The sequence below is a fragment of the Notolepis coatsorum genome (assembly GCF_963971535.1).
Source record: "Notolepis coatsorum genome assembly, chromosome: 4".
NCBI classification, from domain to species: domain Eukaryota; kingdom Metazoa; phylum Chordata; class Actinopteri; order Aulopiformes; family Paralepididae; genus Notolepis; species Notolepis coatsorum.
Window position 1 is genome coordinate 26,907,353 of NC_140168.1, and position 18,185 is coordinate 26,925,537.

Here is an 18,185-nt window from a genome sequence, read left to right on the forward strand (position 1 = left end):
TTATTCAGCATGCAACATTTCTAAAGTGTTGCGTGTGGAGGGGATCTGTAAGAGAACTCAACATTGGGCAGTCTTAAAGGGGCTGTAAGTGGTATTTCCTTGTTCAAATAAGTGTTAAATAGCTCTACATTCGGACCGTCAGGACTGGTCTCCCAGTCCCCCCAATCTGCAGTAAACATAGGTTTCTTTTGGTATCTCGTTCCCACTTTATCCAATCAAGAGGGAGAACCCTTGATAGCTTTACTTATTTCAAGAAATCTTGCCAAACCAGATGTGCTTACTGCACTGGCAGATTATTCTACAGTACTTGTTTAAAGCACTATTTGCTTAAACAGAGTTTTATTTCTTATTTTTGTCAGACCAATCTGAATGGGATACCAGAAAGTGTATTTCCTGTTTACTGCAGAGCGCACCCATGTTACTGACCAAACACTCTGATGCCTGTCAGAATGTAGATACATATTATTTGTTGTACTTATTTTAACACCACTTACAGCACCTTTAATCAGTGGGGTGTAGTACGCCTCACCTGTCACCGCTTCCCCAGGCTGTGAGCAGGTTGTTAGGGGAAGACTTGCCCTCAATTAGCTTCCCCAGTGGCCTGTTGGGGGAAGGGTCTCTGGCCGTGGTGCTGAAGACCGCCCCACTCTGACAGAAGCACTGGGGTGGCACAGTGTGTGTGTGTGTGTGACGTGTGTGTGTGTGTTGAGAGAGTGTGTGTACATTTGTGTGTGTGAGAGAATGAGAGATCACTCGCACACGTTTGTTTGTTTGCTTGTGTGCATGTGTAAGTCAGTGTGTGTGAACGTGTGTGTATGTGAGAGAATGAGAGTGCTCGCACACATTTGTTTGCTTGTGTGTACAGTACGTGTGTGTGTATGTTTGTGTGTACAGTACGTGTGTGTGTGTGTGTGTGTGTACAGTACATGTGTGTGTGTGTGTGTGTACAGTACATGTATGTGTTTTTTTTGTGTGTATACAGTATGTGTGTGTGTGTGTGTGTATGTGTGCACTGGAGGGCGGCCGGGTAGCGCAGCGGACCAAGCGTCTGTCTACCACCGCAGAGACAGTGGGATTGAATCCGGCTGCGGTACCTCCGGCTTGGTCGACCGTCCATACTGACACAATTGGCAGTGTTAGCGGGTGGGAAGCCGGCGTGGGTGGGTCCTGGTCGTTGTAAACAGCGACTCCTACAGTTCGGTCGGGGCGCCTGCACAGCGAGGGAAGGATCTGGGGGAGGTAGTGTGAACCTTCCACACGTTACACTCTCCCAGTGAGGGTCCGTGCTGCCAGGTGAGAAGAAGCGGTGGGCTGGCTACACAGCGTGATTTTTTTCCGTAGCTGCAGTTTGCGAAGACGCTCTCTGATTGGCTAGCCCGCGTACAGCAAAGACCCTCTCTGATTGGTTTAGCTCCGAAGGGCTCTGGGATATTATATATTCTCTGCTTCAAAGTGGTTATGCTTTGGCCCTCTTTTGAAGTGGGTTATGCTTAGAGTTTGGAATCAGGGCTGGTGGTCCATCGCCCTGCTCTAAAGATAAACTCTAAGCATAACCCACTTCGAAAGAGGGCCAAAGCATAACCACTTCGAAGCAGAGAATATATATGTACAAGGCGGACATTTCTATCCCAGAGCCCTTCGGAGCTAAACCAATCAGAGAGGGTCTTCGCCGTACGCGGTCTAGCCAATCAGAGAGCGTCTTTGCAAACTGCGGTTACAAAAAAAAATCACGCGGCTACACATGTGTCGGAGGAAGCATGTGATAGTCTCCGCCCTCCCAGACCGACGGTAGGGGGTAGAGTGTGCAACGACCAGGAAGGGGATTGGGAATTGGCATAACGACTAACATTGGGATGGGAGAAAAACGGAAAAAGGAGGGGGAAAAAAGATAATACAAAATAAAAATGTGTGCAGCACTGGAGTATGACAGCAGTGATAACAGGTTTGTCTACACAGCTTTCAGGAGCTGTACAGCAGGCCGCCCTCGCTGCCACACAGACCCCTCTGTTCACCTGTAGTGCTGCCACACAGACCCCTCTGTTCACCTGTAGTGCTGCCACACAGACCCCTCTATTCACCTGTAGTGCTGCCACACAGACCCCTCTATTCACCTGTAGTGCTGCCACACCGACCCCTCTATTCACCTGTAGTGCTGCCACACAGACCCCTCTATTCACCTGTAGTGCTGCCACACAGACCCCTCTGTTCACCTGTAGTGCTGCCACACAGACCCCTCTATTCACCTGTAGTGCTGCCACACAGACCCCTCTATTCACCTGTAGTGCTGCCACACAGACCCCTCTATTCACCTGTAGTGCTGCCACACAGACCCCTCTATTCACCTGTAGTGCTGCCACACAGACCCCTCTATTCACCTGTAGTGCTGCCACACCGACCCCTCTATTCACCTGTAGTGCTGCCACACAGACCCCTCTATTCACCTGTAGTGCTGCCACACAGACCCCTCTATTCACCTGTAGTGCTGCCACACAGACCCCTCTATTCACCTGTAGTGCTGCCACACAGACCCCTCTATTCACCTGTGGCCTGACTTGGCAGTATGTGGCCCTCTGAGTTAAACTGTAGGCATTTATAATAAAAACACAAGATGCTTATATACCCTCAGGAGGTAGAGTGGCCGTCTGGTAGTCGGAGGGTTCCCGGTTCGATTCCCGCTCCTCCCGGGTCAATGTGTCGAAGTGTCCTTGAGCAAGACACTTAAAGACATCCTAATTGCTCCTGATGAGCAGGTTGGAACCTTGCATGGTTGCCTCCCCTGTCGGCGTGTGAATGTGTGAGTGAATGGGTGAATGTGAGGAACAAAAATTGTAAAGCGCTTTGGATAAAAGCACCATATAAAATGCACCATTTGATAAGGATAAGCACTCAATGAAAAAAACCCAATCCCCTTGGCAAACATCTATGCTACTCATAGTGGTCAAATATGGGTGTCGGGGTAGGGAATAGGATACGAATCAGGTTTAGGGTAAGGGGAGTGGGTGCAGGAGGAAATGGTTCAAATGGGAGCTCCAGGTATCAATTTCAATTTATTTATAAAAAGAATAGGGACAATGCACATTAATGAACATTTGTATGTAAACATGCCAGATTGTAGCTATAAGCTAATTTCCATCTGTAGTCCCTTTGCAGGTTGATGTGAACGCAAAACATGCAAAGAACATGCAATACAATGAACAATAAAGACAATAAACAATGTACATAATCATGCAGTACAGAGACCACATGCTGGACAAAATAAACAAATAGTACATAACCTTATTACAACAAAACTCTGACATGACAATACACAGGACTAATTGACACACAAACAATTAACACTGTTACATTTACATTTAGTCATTTAGCTGACGCTTTTATCCAAAGCGACTTACAAGTTCTGTACGACAAGTCATCAGGAAGGGCACAACTCTATCAGCTGAGTAACAATGTTCATCAAAGTGTTGAGTGCTACAGTGTAGGTTAGTTTATTATTAGGACAAGTGCATGACTGTTAATAACTGTTAATTGCTGCTCTTAAAAACCTATGTGTATGTTATGTACAGTAGGCAATATTGCGTGTATGTGTATGTATGTATGTATGTATGTATGTATGTATGTATGTATGTATGTATGTATGTGTGTGTGTGTGTGTGTGTGTGTGTGTGTGTGTGTGTGTGTGTGTGTGTGTGTGTGTGTGTGTGTGTGTGTGTGTGTGTGTGTGTGTGTGAGTGAGTGAGTGAGTGAGTGAGTGAGTGAGTGAGTGAGTGAGTGAGTGAGTGAGTGAGTGAGTGAGTGAGTGAGTGAGTGAGTGAGTGAGTGAGTGAGTGAGTGAGTGAGTGAGTGAGTGAGTGAGTGAGTGAGTGAGTGAGTGAGTGAGTGAGTGAGTGAGTGAGTGAGTGAGTGAGTGAGTGAGTGAGTGAGTGAGTGAGTGAGTGAGTGAGTGAGTGAGTGAGTGAGTGAGTGAGTGAGTGAGTGAGTGAGTGAGTGAGTGAGTGAGTGAGTGAGTGAGTGAGTGAGTGAGTGAGTGAGTGAGTGAGTGAGTGAGTGAGTGAGTGAGTGAGTGAGTGAGTGAGTGAGTGAGTGAGTGAGTGAGTGAGTGAGTGAGTGAGTGAGTGAGTGAGTGAGTGAGTGAGTGAGTGAGTGAGTGAGTGAGTGAGTGAGTGAGTGAGTGAGGTGAGTGAGTGAGTGAGTGAGTGAGTGAGTGAGTGTGAGTGAGTGAGTGAGTGAGTGAGTGAGTGAGTGAGTGAGTGAGTGAGTGAGTGAGTGAGTGAGTGAGTGAGTGAGTGAGTGAGTGAGTGAGTGAGTGAGTGAGTGAGTGAGTGAGTGAGTGAGTGAGGAGTGAGTGAGTGAGTGAGTGAGTGAGTGAGTGAGTGAGTGAGTGAGTGAGTGAGTGAGTGAGTGAGTGAGTGAGTGAGTGAGTGAGTGAGTGAGTGAGTGAGTGAGTGAGGAGTGAGTGAGTGAGTGAGTGAGTGAGTGAGTGAGTGAGTGAGTGTGTGTGTGTGTGTGTTTAAAGTTTATTTGGATCCCCATTAGCCACAGCAGTGCTGGGGCTATTCTTCCTGGGGTCCATAACACATAAAATACAGTTACAGACGTATACACTCACAACATTTACATGTCATACAGACAATTAAAACAACAATAAAAACCCTTATACACTCATAACATTTACATGTCATACAGACAATTAAAACAACAATAAAAACCCTTATACACTCACAACATTTACATGTCATACAGACAATTAAAACAACAATAAAAACCCTAATCAAATTCATAATACAATATAAAAATATATACTCCTTATGAATGAATTCATAATACAATGCAATAATACCTACTCATAATTAATTCATAATACAATACAGCATAATATACTGTGTGTGTGTGTGTGTGTGTGTGTGTGTGTGTGTGTGTGTGTGTGTGTGTGTGTGTGTGTGTGTGTGTGTGTGTGTGTGTGTGTGTGTGCGTGCGTGCGTGCGTGCGTGCGTGCGTGCGTGCGTGCGTGCGTGCGTGTGTGTGTGTGTGTGCATGCAGGTGTCTGTACATGATCATAGATGGTCACAAGCCTGGTTTGTCCTTAGCCACATCTTCAAGGGATTCTTAAAAATAAGAAAGCTTGAACATTCCCTGACTGAGAGCGGTAAGCTATTCCACAGGGCACTTCCTCTAACTGACAGGACCTTTGACCAAAAGTGGTTCGTCTCTACGCCACGGAGTACAATCCCCTCTAGCCGTGGCCCTAGTGACCCGAGAGGTGGATGTGCTGGTTGTCCTCTGTTTAATGTACTCCTCTACAGGAGGTGGTCAGCCCATGCAGGGTATTGACTTTGCCGATGCTACATACTCTACCACATGGCCCCCAATGGCCACCACAACCCAACGTGTAGATAGAGAGGCAGCGAGAGCCAGCATTATGCAGCATATTTGCGGTTCACATTTAATAATAATAATTCATTACATTTATATAGCGCTTTTATAGACACTCAAAGCACTCCCCACAATGTAGGGTGGAAATTGCCTCCTTCACCACCACTGGTAGCACCCAACCTTGGGCTACGCAGGCTCAATGGCTGCCATACACTGGCACCAGGCACACATCACACTACACAATGGCTGAACGGCTCAGGAGACAGGGATTGATATCAGCCAATTAAGGGGAAGGGATGATTAGGTGGGCTTGATGTTGGCCAAGAACGTCGGGGAACCCTCTACTCTTTGCGATAGGCGTCCTGGGTTCTTCGAGATTCAGTCAGGACCTCGGTTTAGCGTCTCATCCGAAGGACCCCTAGAGGATTAACCCTATTGATTTCGGTGACCCCATGACCATGACCTCTAGCACCACCCTCAGGCCAAACATGCACATCCTAATTGTGAACATGGTAACTCCAATAGCTTTCATTTTAGTCTTTGCTGAGTCTACTCTCATGCACAACAACTTTGCCATATGAAGTTCGCCATATTGGAATTTCCGCCACCTTGAATTACTGGAAAAACACTTTTTCCATACTCCCCCTAGCCTGTTCACCTGATTCTGTGTGGAATCTGGGGACTAACATCTTCAAATGCAGAATTTAGATAATTGATACGCCAAACCATAATGACCGCCAGATCCAATCAAATTTGAGCAAAACGCATGGTAAACAGGAAATTATTCATTACTTGTGAATGTAAATGTGTTGGCCAAGGAGGCCTGTGAAGTTCCTAGTAGGGCTGGGTATCGCCGCTGATTTCCCCAAATGATTCAATTCCGATTCACAAGGTCCCGATTCGATTTGATTTTCGATGCAATGCTATAAATGGTTCAAGGAACCCTCTAACATGTTGCATTGTTAAAAATATCAATGTTTAAGAATTGACTCTCAAGCAGTTACATGAATGTACCTTTTTATTGGAACTTTGGCTTTTGCATATGTCACATCTGGGTGATGTCTCAGTAAGTGGTTTCCTAGATTTGTTGTATATCCACAATATTTCACCTCCACTTTTCACAGTTTACATATGGCTTTGCTTTTGTCCATCTCTTCTCTGTTGTCATGTTTTTTAAATCCAAAAGGCAACCAGACATCTGCCTTTGCACCTGGCGGTGACTTGAGTGATGTTTTCACTTGATCCATGTTTTTAGATTCAAACACGTTGCACGAGATCTGGACACGAGACGACCAGGAAGGGAATTGCCATAGCGAGTAAATTGGATTGGAGAAAAATAAATAAATAACATATATCGATCTCAGGATTATGAATAGATAATCGCTCATTCAAATGAAGATCGATTCAGAATCAGGAAAATCGATTTTTTGTTTAACCCAGCCCTAGTTCCTAGTAATCTTACCTCATGGTGGCGCTATTCTCATGAACCTAAGAACATGAACTACTCCTCAACGGCTTCCATTAGGGGAATGGTTAAAAGGTGGATTTAGAATTCAGGCCGTTCGGGGGATAAACCTGCCAATCAATGTAATAATGTTACATTATTATTTGACCTGCCAGCGTACAGAAAGCCATATAGGTCACTTGCAGTGAACGATGTTGTGAAATAACGTTGGTTTATTTGCTCTTATCTCTCAGGGGAAGAAAGGTGAAAGCGGGTTACCCGGAGTGGACGGACTTCCAGGACCTCCGGTAAGAACGACTTTGATTTCACACCTTGGGCAGCAGCCTTTTTAAAAGGTTTACACACTCAAACATCTGTTGAAAAAATTTCATCTTGACCCAAGGTGACCTTTCAAATGTAATCCTTTTGTTACGGATGGCCTTTGTCATATAATGGCCTACACTTGAAACTCAGTAACATCTCTCAGTTTAAAAAGCATTTTTATTCAAACAATATTCAAACAGGTAATACATTTTTTTTTATCCGCAAAGTTTTCTGTAGTCTGATCACTATAGTGAGATTTGTCGTACTGTATTGTGTAATCCAGCCACTGTAATCCCTTTACGTTATTCTCCAGCGCTGGTGATTTATGACAAGGGCATCTTCAGTAATTTGTCTTAATTACCTGTCAAAAAAGGCCTCAGATTCAATTAATTTCCCGTCTTTTCCTCACTATACACCCGGGACTACAGACCTGACATTCGTGCGCTGCTCTCTAAAATGCATCTTCACCATTTCACTTGGCCCCGAAAAATAATTAGCTCTCCAGGTTAGGACCTACAGGTTATTGTAATTAATTTCCCACATTGCTCCTGTTACATATGGGTACATCATGCCCTAAAGATGTTTAGAGTCTGTATGGATTTTCACAGATGCTACCATATCTCCCTCTAGTGGCTACAGGCTGATGTTGCATCTACTGGTGTTCATGCCGTTTTGAAATACAGTGAATGACCAGAACGACTTTGACCTAGTTTGAACCAGCATGAATGTCTCTGAGCAGCACAATGGACGTTTCCACCAGACTCATCATAACGATTCTTAAGATTTTTCACAATTGACATTCACTATCTTATCTTTAGTCTCCTGGCTATTGTGTTTTGTAGCTGAAGTTGACCACGAACAAAAATAAATCCTGCAAGTACCTTCATTATGACATGCCATGCAGTGACATTTCAAATGTATGAAAATCATCCATACACTATGCATAGATTATGCTACCTAATGTTCTGTTCAAAAGTAATGTTATATTTCTTGCACTTGCTTGCAAAACTCTGACTTCTCAATCTCAAGTAGTATTTATGACCCGGAGAGCAATGTGCACACCCAGCATATTTGAACTGGCAAGAGCAGATTGATTGATTGATTGATTGATTCTTTTATTTCCGTGTCATGTACACAAAGTGCCTGACCCTCATGGTTTTATAAGACACCAAAATACCGTTGCAGTGTTTTTAGTTTTTAGTTATTAGTTTATTACATTACACATTACATTTCATTATCTAATCACAGATTACATAAATACAGATTACAGCTCAGTTTTAAACAAAGTATTCTGTCTTCTCTCCCAAGCTTGACAAATAAAATCTGCTGCAAAATAAACGTCCCTTCCTGAAGCACAACTCAAGTGTTTTCCCTCAGTCCAGAGGCCTGCCACCTCTATGCACATAGTCCATTCTATGAATACATGAAGACATGGATAACGACAGTGTTTTTCCGCTTGATGCTATACAGTAGTAATGAAAGTCTTTCTTGGTGTTATTTTGTATTTTTCAGGGTCCTCAAGGTCCTCATGGACAACAGGGAATCCCTGGACACACTGGACCTCCTGTAAGCCAATTAGCCTCATATGATTCATTCTATACAGAGGTGTCCCTTGTCTTTTTGGGGCCCTGAATGATAATAGATTTGGGGCCCCAAACCCCTTGCCACTCTCTGGTTTTTCAACCCTTAATTTCTTTTCACAGTATATCACTAAATTATACATATTATCCCCTTTTCCCATTGGTGACGGCCCCTAAATTGATCTATCACAAACCTGCCCTCTTTTCTTGATCCTCCAATCACAACTGTTGCTTCCCTCGGACAAAGAAGGGAAGCGCGATAATTGTGATTGGAGGATCAATCGCGTTTCTATCATATAGTTTATGTGCTTATGTTGGCAAAATATTATTCAAGCTTTCAATGATTTTTAACCCCCGATCAATTAGTGTCCCTATGTGAAAATTAATGCCGATTGGAAATGTTTTGAATTCAACCACTACAGCAACAGTTGCCACTTTCCCTGCCTGTGTATATACAGCAGGGTTTTTCAAAGGATGGGTTGGGACCCACACGTGGGTCTTGGGAAGATTATAATGGGTCCTCAAATTATACGTTGGAAGGATCATATGGAGCCAAAACCGTCTTAAACGTTGAATATATCAGCTAGTAGTTTAGTCTAAAAGTAGGATGCATTTTGTTCTACTGATAGTAATCTGCCAAATCAGTTTTGGGTCATAAAAAATCAACAGTACCGGTATGTCTCTTAGAGGACCGTGAGTGATATTCTCTTTTTTCTCTTTACAAAGGGTCTTCCTGGTGAGATTGGATTTTCAGGCAAACCTGGAGAATCTGGAAAAGCTGTAAGTTGGTCCTTTTCCCCCTTCAAATTAATAAGAGTTCAAACCCCCGTGTTTCTGTACACATCACTGCATCTTAATCCTTTTGTCACTGTTTTTCCAAAGGGTCTACCTGGTAAAGACGGTCTGGACGGTCTTCCTGGAAACGACGGAACCACGGTTAGTGCATCAGCTATCAGTGTTTCACCTGCCGTTCGTGTCAACTTAGTCTGAGAAATAAGCAGTGGTGGAAAGTAACTAAGTATTTTTACTCAAATACTGTACTTAAGTAAAATTTTGAGCTACTTCTACTTTATGTGAGTATTTAAATTTTAGGGAACTTTATACTTTTACTCCACTACATTTCAAGGGAAATATTCTACTTTTTACTCCACTACATTTCTCTGAACCCATCAGTTACTAATTACTTTGAAGAAAAGGATTTTGCATAGAAAACATAATATATATATATATATATATATATATATATATATATATATATATATATATATAAAAATTATCTATGAAGTTTATATACTTTCACATTTGAAGCCTGTCAACTTCAAGAGGACGTAATCAGAGCAGCATAACTGGACCACATACCACTTAAACACAACCTATAGAGGTAAATGGATACACAAACATCATGTAGAATGTGTACTTTTACTTTAGATACTTAAGTACATTCAATAATAATAATAATAACTTTATTTGTATAGCACTTTTCATACAGAGGTTGCAGTTCAAAGTGCTTCACAACAGTAAAAAATACAGGCATGAGCGAGCATAGCAAGGTATGGTAAATCAGTGTTTCACATTAGGATCTAGCATCCTAATAGGCTCTCTATTCAGTAATACAAGTAATAAAATAGTTTAAAATGATTAAGTTTAAAAATAGTCTAAAACTAATAAAAGTAGAACGGACATACAACAACAGTAAAAAATACAGGTATAAGCAAGCATAAAAATGTAAAATGTAAATAGCAAGGTTACAGTAAAAAGTGTGATAAGATTGTTCAATCAGATGAAAATGGCCCAGCTAGGAGAATCAACCTTGGCTAGGCGGTGAGGTTCACGATGTACCTAACTGGAATGGTAAACAACTTTGCTAGATTTAGGTCAAAAGTCATCTTCTCCTCACAACAGAGCATCACTCCAAAATCATAGAACCGACATATGAATTTCATTGGAAGTGTATGAAAGTAGGTAGGGTAAGAATATAGCAAGGTATGGTAAATCACAGTGTTTCACATTAGGATCTAGCATCCCAATAGGCTCTCTGTTTACAGTTTGATTCAATAATACAAATAATAAAAATAGTTTAAAATGATTCAGTTTAAAATAGTCATCAGTAAGAAGTAAAAAAGTGTGATAACCGACACATGAATTTGATAGGCAGTGTATAAAAGTAGGCAGGGTAAGAATAGTGCAGGTAAGTACAATTTGTGTCAGGATATCTCTGATGTTTCTATAATAATATTTCCTCTTGTCACTAGGTGGTAGCAGATATCTATCTTCAGATATTTGCCTGCATTACCCCACAGTGAAATGCCTGAGCAAAGAGATAGGTTTTAAGCTGTCTTTTAAAGATGTCTAGCGAGTTGGCTTCTCTGATGTTTTGGGGTAGTTTGTTCCACAGTTTTGGGGCATAGTTGATAAAGGCTGCATTACCGATCCTCTTTTGACTGTTTCTGGGAGCCTCTAGTAGTCCAGCAGCTGATGATCGCAGTGTTCTTGCTGGTGTGTAATTTATTAGAGTGTTGGCGATGTAGCTAGGTCCCTGTCCATTTAGAGCTTTATATGTAAGGAGAAGGACCTTAAAGTAAATTCTAAATGTTACAGGAAGCCAGTGTAAAGCAGCTAAGACAATAGACAATAGACAATAGCAAATACTTCTCTACTTTTACTTAAAATTTGAATGGAGGACTTTTACTTTTACCAGACTACTAATTTATCTGAGTATTTCTACTTTTACTTAAGTAAAGGAACTGTGTACTTCTTCCACCACTGGAAATAACGGTATATAACGTAATAGTATAACAACAACTGATACAATTCTTCCGTCTCTGAAGGGGCCGAGGGGAACGTCTGGAGCTGAGGGTTTCACTGGCAAACCAGGGTCTAAGGTACAGTGATTAATATAACGGTTAACCGTCTGTAGTGTGGTAGTGAAAGTTTAACCATCTGTAGTGTGGTAGTGAAAGGTTAACCGTCTGTAGTGTGGTAGTGAAAGTTTAACCTTCTGTAGTGCGGAATCAACCACCCTCTTGGTACCACATGCGGTGGTTGTTCCTATAACCCCTCAAGAAAAAACTCCAAAACACACCTGCGGGTATACACCAGCTATACCGCAGTACAAGTGTTTCAGTTTCCAAAAAGGGTTATTCCAGGCCTACGGGTCAACGAAACATTACTTCGCACCGGGCCCGGCGGCTCGGGAAGCACACAGGGCTACCAGAGGAGGTCCAGAAGACCACCCAAACAGCCCCCTCTTCGCCATGCGTGAGAGAGGAGCGAAAAGAATGGAGAACCAGCCCCTTTATGCAGAGTACAACATGTACCCAACAAAGGGTCTCCATAACGCCTAACCCTGTGACACCCGGGCCGACCCGGCATTTTCCCCCCCGAAAAAAGCACAAGTCCCTCAGGGTACCAGAACAGCAGATCTGCGTCCCTGGCGGACAACGGGTTAACTGACCTGGACCAGCGCGACCAGAACCAGTCCTGTGCCCTAACCACGCCGACATGCCCACTCCAGGAGAGGGGGTAGGTATGCGTGTCGATCTAAAACATGAAAAGAGGGCGCCACCCAGACGGTCCCATTTGTACCGCGCTAAGTGGCCCACCCCAAGGGCGTGAGACCCCTCTACCTATGTTCTGATCTATTCCGTTAACATCCCCCAGATATGAACAAGAATCCGTAGAGACCCAGTAACAGGCACTCGGAAGAGGAAAAAATCCCCCATCCCAGTTGCCCTATAAAAACGCTGTTTTAATAACGAGCAACCAAGGCGTACTAGCCTCCTGCATGATTCTTATCAGAAAACACCCCGAGCCAGCACTATGTACGAGTCGAGACCCAAACACATCAATGGATAGTCTAACCAGACACCAGACATTGGTCCTTCAAGTCGCCTGGGAGAACGACAAGAAGTTGTCGTGCTTCATATTCTTCACTCTTTTTATTATTAAAAAGAAAGAAACACCGACTGACATGAATCCCAGGTGACGCGGCCGAGGGTAAAAATTGTTTACATTTTTACATCCCGCCACCCTCACCACAGAGAGGAGACGGGAATCCTCAGAGAGACTTCCCACGTGAGCCATAGATTGAAAAGTCACGGTAACATTGAGTCATGTGACCAACAGACTCAAGTCACACGTATATCGAGCATAGTAGAACAGTAAGTTCCTACACTCTGCCCCGACAACTTGACAATAACAGACCCTACATACGGGTCTGAAAAAACTCACGGAAGCCGTTGTCCAATAGAAACGTGCCTAGTGACGTTTGCTATGACGGGGGGAAACCCATGACTCAACCGCCTGTGATAGGTGCGGAGTCAGGGAAACTGGCCCTGACCGAATGAAAAGAGAGTCCCATAAACCCCCTGACCAATCAGAAGAGGGAATGAGGGGTTTATCCGGTACCCCCTCGCAAGCCCAACCCTTGCATACGACAACAACAAACAGCCATATGATACCTTAAGTAGCCAATATGCTAATGAACAGCGCAAAGCTAATTCAATGCACGCTAGCCACAGACACATCTGTGAACAGGGTTTATAACAAGGCCAAGTTATATATGTGTGAACCCGACACCCGTATCCATGTTGTAAGACACAGAAAAATCTGATAGAGAGAGAGAGCGGCTGAGCCGTGGTACTTTTTCATACAAGCATTACTGCAGACCAACACAATAGTGTTGCGGCTCAATATCACTGTTTAAGCAACAGAGCACACAACTAACCTCTACCTTTATGTGAAGATTCAGGTCGAGGCAGAAAAAACCCTTTTCAACCGAGTGAAAGCTGCAGGCCTTGCTTAAGCTCTAACATGAATGTAGCGTCTAGCCCTCCTATCAAACCCATACTAGCGAAAGATTCACACGTCGTATCCCCATCATATGTTTGGTGAATAAACACACAGTTTGTAACAAAAAATACAGTCCCTCATATTTGGGCCGGGAAGGGAACAGGGGGGGGACCACAGAGGGAAAAAGTCAACTTTTTTCAGCGACGCCTGCCACGAGCCGCTCGGGACGTGCCACCCCGGGGGCGTGAATATTAAAGGCAACCAACTTGTGTTCGGCTTTTCTCTGATTGGCCGCGCCCCCACGCGCAGGCAAGCGCAGTCGTCCCACGTCCCAAATGAAATCCAAGGAGCGCAAGCGAGCGGCAGCGCGGGCAACCAACTTGTGTACCATGGGCTGCTGTTCCAACGCACTTGTGTTGGGCTGCTGTTTCACTCGTGTATAAACAAAGCCCATACAGTTATGAAATGCGCTGAACTAGAAAGCGTAACGTTATTATGTTTCGCGTTTTTAACAACCAACTACCAGATTCACTCGTGTATAAACAAAGCCCATACAGTTATGAAATGCGCTGAACTAGAAAGCGTAACGTTATTATGTTTCGCGTTCCATTGATTAACGCCATTACCTGCTGTGCTGTAGGAAGCAGAGGTACAGTAAGTTACAGTAGGTGTAGGTTACATGTTTAATCAAAGCCCATACAATTTTTTAGATGAATGATTGTGGATATAATTTAGAAAACACATCATTATGATATTGTCAGATGGCGCAAAATACAATGGTGAGTGAGAAATATATCTCCAGGATGGCGCTGCTACGTCCGGCTGCCTTTCTGTTCGCTCCGTCGAGACTGTGCTTACTTTTGTTAATATTTATAGTTTTAAGAGTTTTGTCTGTACCAACAGTAGGTGCATTTAATGTGTATGACCGTCAGTCACTTATAGACATCGGATTACGGGAAACTTACCGATTGGATTACTCCCTGGACCAGCTTTCCGAACCGCAACAATGGCCTGTTGAGATTCTCCGGAGAATGGGACCAGAGCCTTTGTTCCTTGATCCCAGGAACAAACGAACCAGACGGCGTGGGAAGAGAGCTGGGATCCGTAACAGGCTGAGATCCAGACGCCACCGAACGCCATTGCCCAGTATATTGCTAGCCAATGTACAATCAATTGACAATAAACTGGATGATATCCGAGCAAGGATTCAATACCAAAGAGACGTCAGGGACTGCAACGTTCTCTGCTTCACCGAAACGTGGCTCACGCCGGAGGTTCCAGATCACGCGATTCAACCAGCGGATCATTTCTTTATCCATAGGAAGGATCGGACACAATCAGAGTCCGGTAAACAACGTGGTGGAGGTATTGCCTTCATGTTTAACAAAAATTGGAGTGATCCAACGAATGTGAAGGAATTATCCAATCACTGCTCCCCAGAACTGGAATATATAACCATCAAGTGTCGTCCTTTCTTCCTCCCGAGGGAGTTAACGGCGATCATCCTGGTCGGAGTGTATATTCCACCGCAAGCCAACAACAACGCCGCGCTCTCCAGACTCCACGACGAGGTAAACAATATACAAGCGACGAACGTTAACGCCGCCATTTTAGTACTGGGAGATTTCAATAGCGCCAATCTGAGAAAGGTATTGCCTGATTTCTACCAGCATGTGACTTGCAACACCAGAGGCGGTAACATCCTAGATCACTGTTACACGCAATTTAAAGGTGGCTACAAGGCTCATTCTGATAGTGGCTTTGGCAAGTCAGATCACGCATCCATTTTCCTTACACCAAAGTACAGACAAAGAATTAAAAGTACTCCTGTAGTCTCGCGAGAGGTGCAGAAATGGGATGTGACGTCAGAGGATACACTAGTGTCAGTGTTTCACAACACAGACTGGATTGTATTCCGCGACACAGATAACATTAATGCCTACACGGAGACAGTGCTGGACTATGTCTGTACTAGGGTGAAAGAAACAATCCCCACTACCAAAATGAAAGTTTACCCAAATCAAAAACCCTGGGTAGACAAATCCGTCCGTGAAGCTCTGAGAGAGCGCACCAAAGCATACAATGACGGCCTAGTGGCAGGCAACATGAACGACCACAAGGTGGCGCAACACAACGTAAGGAGGACAGTGACAGAGGCCAAACGACGCTACAGGGATAAAATTGAACTCCAGTTTGAACAAGCTGACTCTAGAGCTATGTGGCAGGGGCTCAAAACGATGACAGACTACAAAGGCGCCTCCCTCAAACTGAACAGTGACATCTCCTTAGCAAACGACCTCAATACCTTCTATGCGAGGTTTGATGCTGGTAATAACAACACCAGCTCACAAGCCTCGGCAATGGGGGGGGGGGGGTCGGCTGCTGATGGAGGCGCAGTGTTCAGGGTAACAGAGCATGAGGTGAGGCGGACCTTTAAAAAAGTGAATATCAGGAAGGCAGCAGGTCCGGACGGCATCCCCGGCCGCGTCCTAAAAGTCTGTGCCGACCAACTGGCCCCAGTATTCACTGACATATTTAACCTGTCCTTAGAACAGGCTGTCATCCCCACCTGCCTGAAGAAGTCCACTATTATCCCTGTACCCAAAAAATCCAAGCCTGCTTGCCTCAACGACTACCGCCCTGTAGCTCTCACCTCCATAGCCATGAAGTGCTTTGAGAAGCTAGTAAAGGGCTACATCTGCTCCTCCCTCCCCATCAACATGGACCCCCTGCAATTTGCATACCGCCCCAACAGGTCCACGGAGGACGCCATATCCCATGTGCTGCACACAGCAGCATCACACCTGGACAAGAGGCAGGGGAACTATGTGAGAATGCTATTCATCGACTACAGCTCGGCATTCAATACCATAGTCCCCTCCATACTCATAGCCAAGCTCAGGGACCTGGGCTTGGGCTATGACCTCTGCCAGTGGGTCTTGGACTTCCTGACTGGCAGACCCCAGGTGGTGAGAGCAGGCAACTGCACCTCCTCATCCATCACCCTCAACATAGGGGCCCCCCAGGGCTGTGTTCTGAGTCCCCTCCTCTACTCCCTGTACACACACGACTGTGTGGCTCAGCGGAGTAGCAATACAATCGTCAAATTTGCTGACGACACAGTGGTGGTGGGCCTGATCTCTGCCAACGACGAGAGGGCCTACCTGGAAGAGGTCAAGGTCCTGGCGGGATGGTGCCAGGAAAACAGCCTCTCCCTGAACGTCAGCAAAACAAAGGAGATGATTGTGGACTTCAGGAGGTCGGGGGTCAAGGACTACAGCCCCCTCAGCATCGACGGGGCACCGGTTGAGAGAGTCAACAGCTTCAAGTACCTCGGAGCCCACATATCCGAGGACTTGAAATGGACCATACACATTAACAGTGTGGTGAAGAAGGCACGACAACGCCTCTACTTCCTCAGGCGCCTAAGGAAGTTCCAAGTCAGCCAGAAGATCCTTAAGAACTTCTACTCATGTACAATAGAGAGCATCTTGACCGGCAACATCACCTCCTGGTTTGGGAATAGCACTGCAAAAGACCAAAGCAGACTACAAAGAGTGACACGTTCAGCCGAACGCACAATCGGAGGGGGGCTCCCCACCCTCCAGAACATTTACTACAAGCGTTGCAAGGGGAAGGCTAAGAGAATTATTAAGGACTCGAGCCACCCGAACAACTGCCTCTTTGAACTGCTGCCGTCAGGCAAGCGATACAGGAGTCTCAAGGCGAGCACAGAAAGACTCAGAAGTAGCTTCTATCCCCAGGCCATCAGGCTGCTAAACGAACAATGAATGAACACTACACAACAACAACCACCAAACACACATAGCACACACATCCACACGCACACACTCACTTTAAACAAACACACTGTAGCACCCACTACACACACTTTATAGCACACACCCACTTTAAACAAACACACTGTAGCACCCACTCCCCACACTTTATATTTATGGATGAAGGATTGCACTACAACTCGTACACCTTACTGTAAATTGTACCTAAAATTGTACCTCATCCCATTTCTGCTTTGCACTAGATAGTACTGTACATTAGTACACTGCATAGTTGTGTATTGTATATTATATGGTAACTCAGAACATTGTACATATGTCTATACCGAACAACTGTGACCTCATTTTCTTCTTCTAAATTCATGCTATATTATGTTATTATGTTATTTGATACTATCTTGTCTAGCACAGTCTCTGGAGCGTAACAGTAAGAAGCATTTTGTATGAAAGTATTCTGTACTTCTGTATGACAACTATTAAAGAACTTGAACTCCAGTGATAAAACCCAGTGCAGTCTATGTCTCTATGATATCTGCTGTGCTGTAGGAAGCAGAGGTACAGTAAGTTACAGTAGGTGTAGGTTACATGTTTAATCAAAGCCCATACAATTTTTTAGATTAATGATTGTGGATATAATATAGAAAACACATCATTATGATATTGTCAGATGGCGCAAAATACAATGGTGAGTGAGAAATATATCTCCAGTGATAAAACCCAGTGCTCTATGTCTCTATGATACACAGCGTGGATGGGCTTTCAGAGGGAGAGGCATGACTTCGCGACAGCCATATTAGACACTCACTGTACATCAGTGTGGAACTGTAACGTTATATGTTATTTCGCCCGTGGAGGCTGCTGAGCCTGAAGCGCCAGCGG

The 18,185-nt window shown here is 44.4% G+C and overlaps 1 protein-coding gene across 5 annotated transcripts in view; it reads left to right on the forward strand.

Annotated features, from left to right (window-relative positions):
* Window positions 1–18,185, forward strand: part of col22a1 (collagen, type XXII, alpha 1) — a 142,989-nt gene that overhangs the window by 70,788 nt on the left and 54,016 nt on the right. For all 5 annotated transcript variants that reach the window (XM_084313585.1, XM_084313586.1, XM_084313587.1 and 2 more), the window contains 5 exons: window positions 7,069–7,122; window positions 8,651–8,704; window positions 9,445–9,498; window positions 9,601–9,654; window positions 11,547–11,600. In XM_084313585.1, the coding sequence (XP_084169711.1) occupies window positions 7,069–7,122; window positions 8,651–8,704; window positions 9,445–9,498; window positions 9,601–9,654; window positions 11,547–11,600 (270 nt within the window). The remainder of the gene's footprint in view (window positions 1–7,068; window positions 7,123–8,650; window positions 8,705–9,444; window positions 9,499–9,600; window positions 9,655–11,546; window positions 11,601–18,185) is intronic.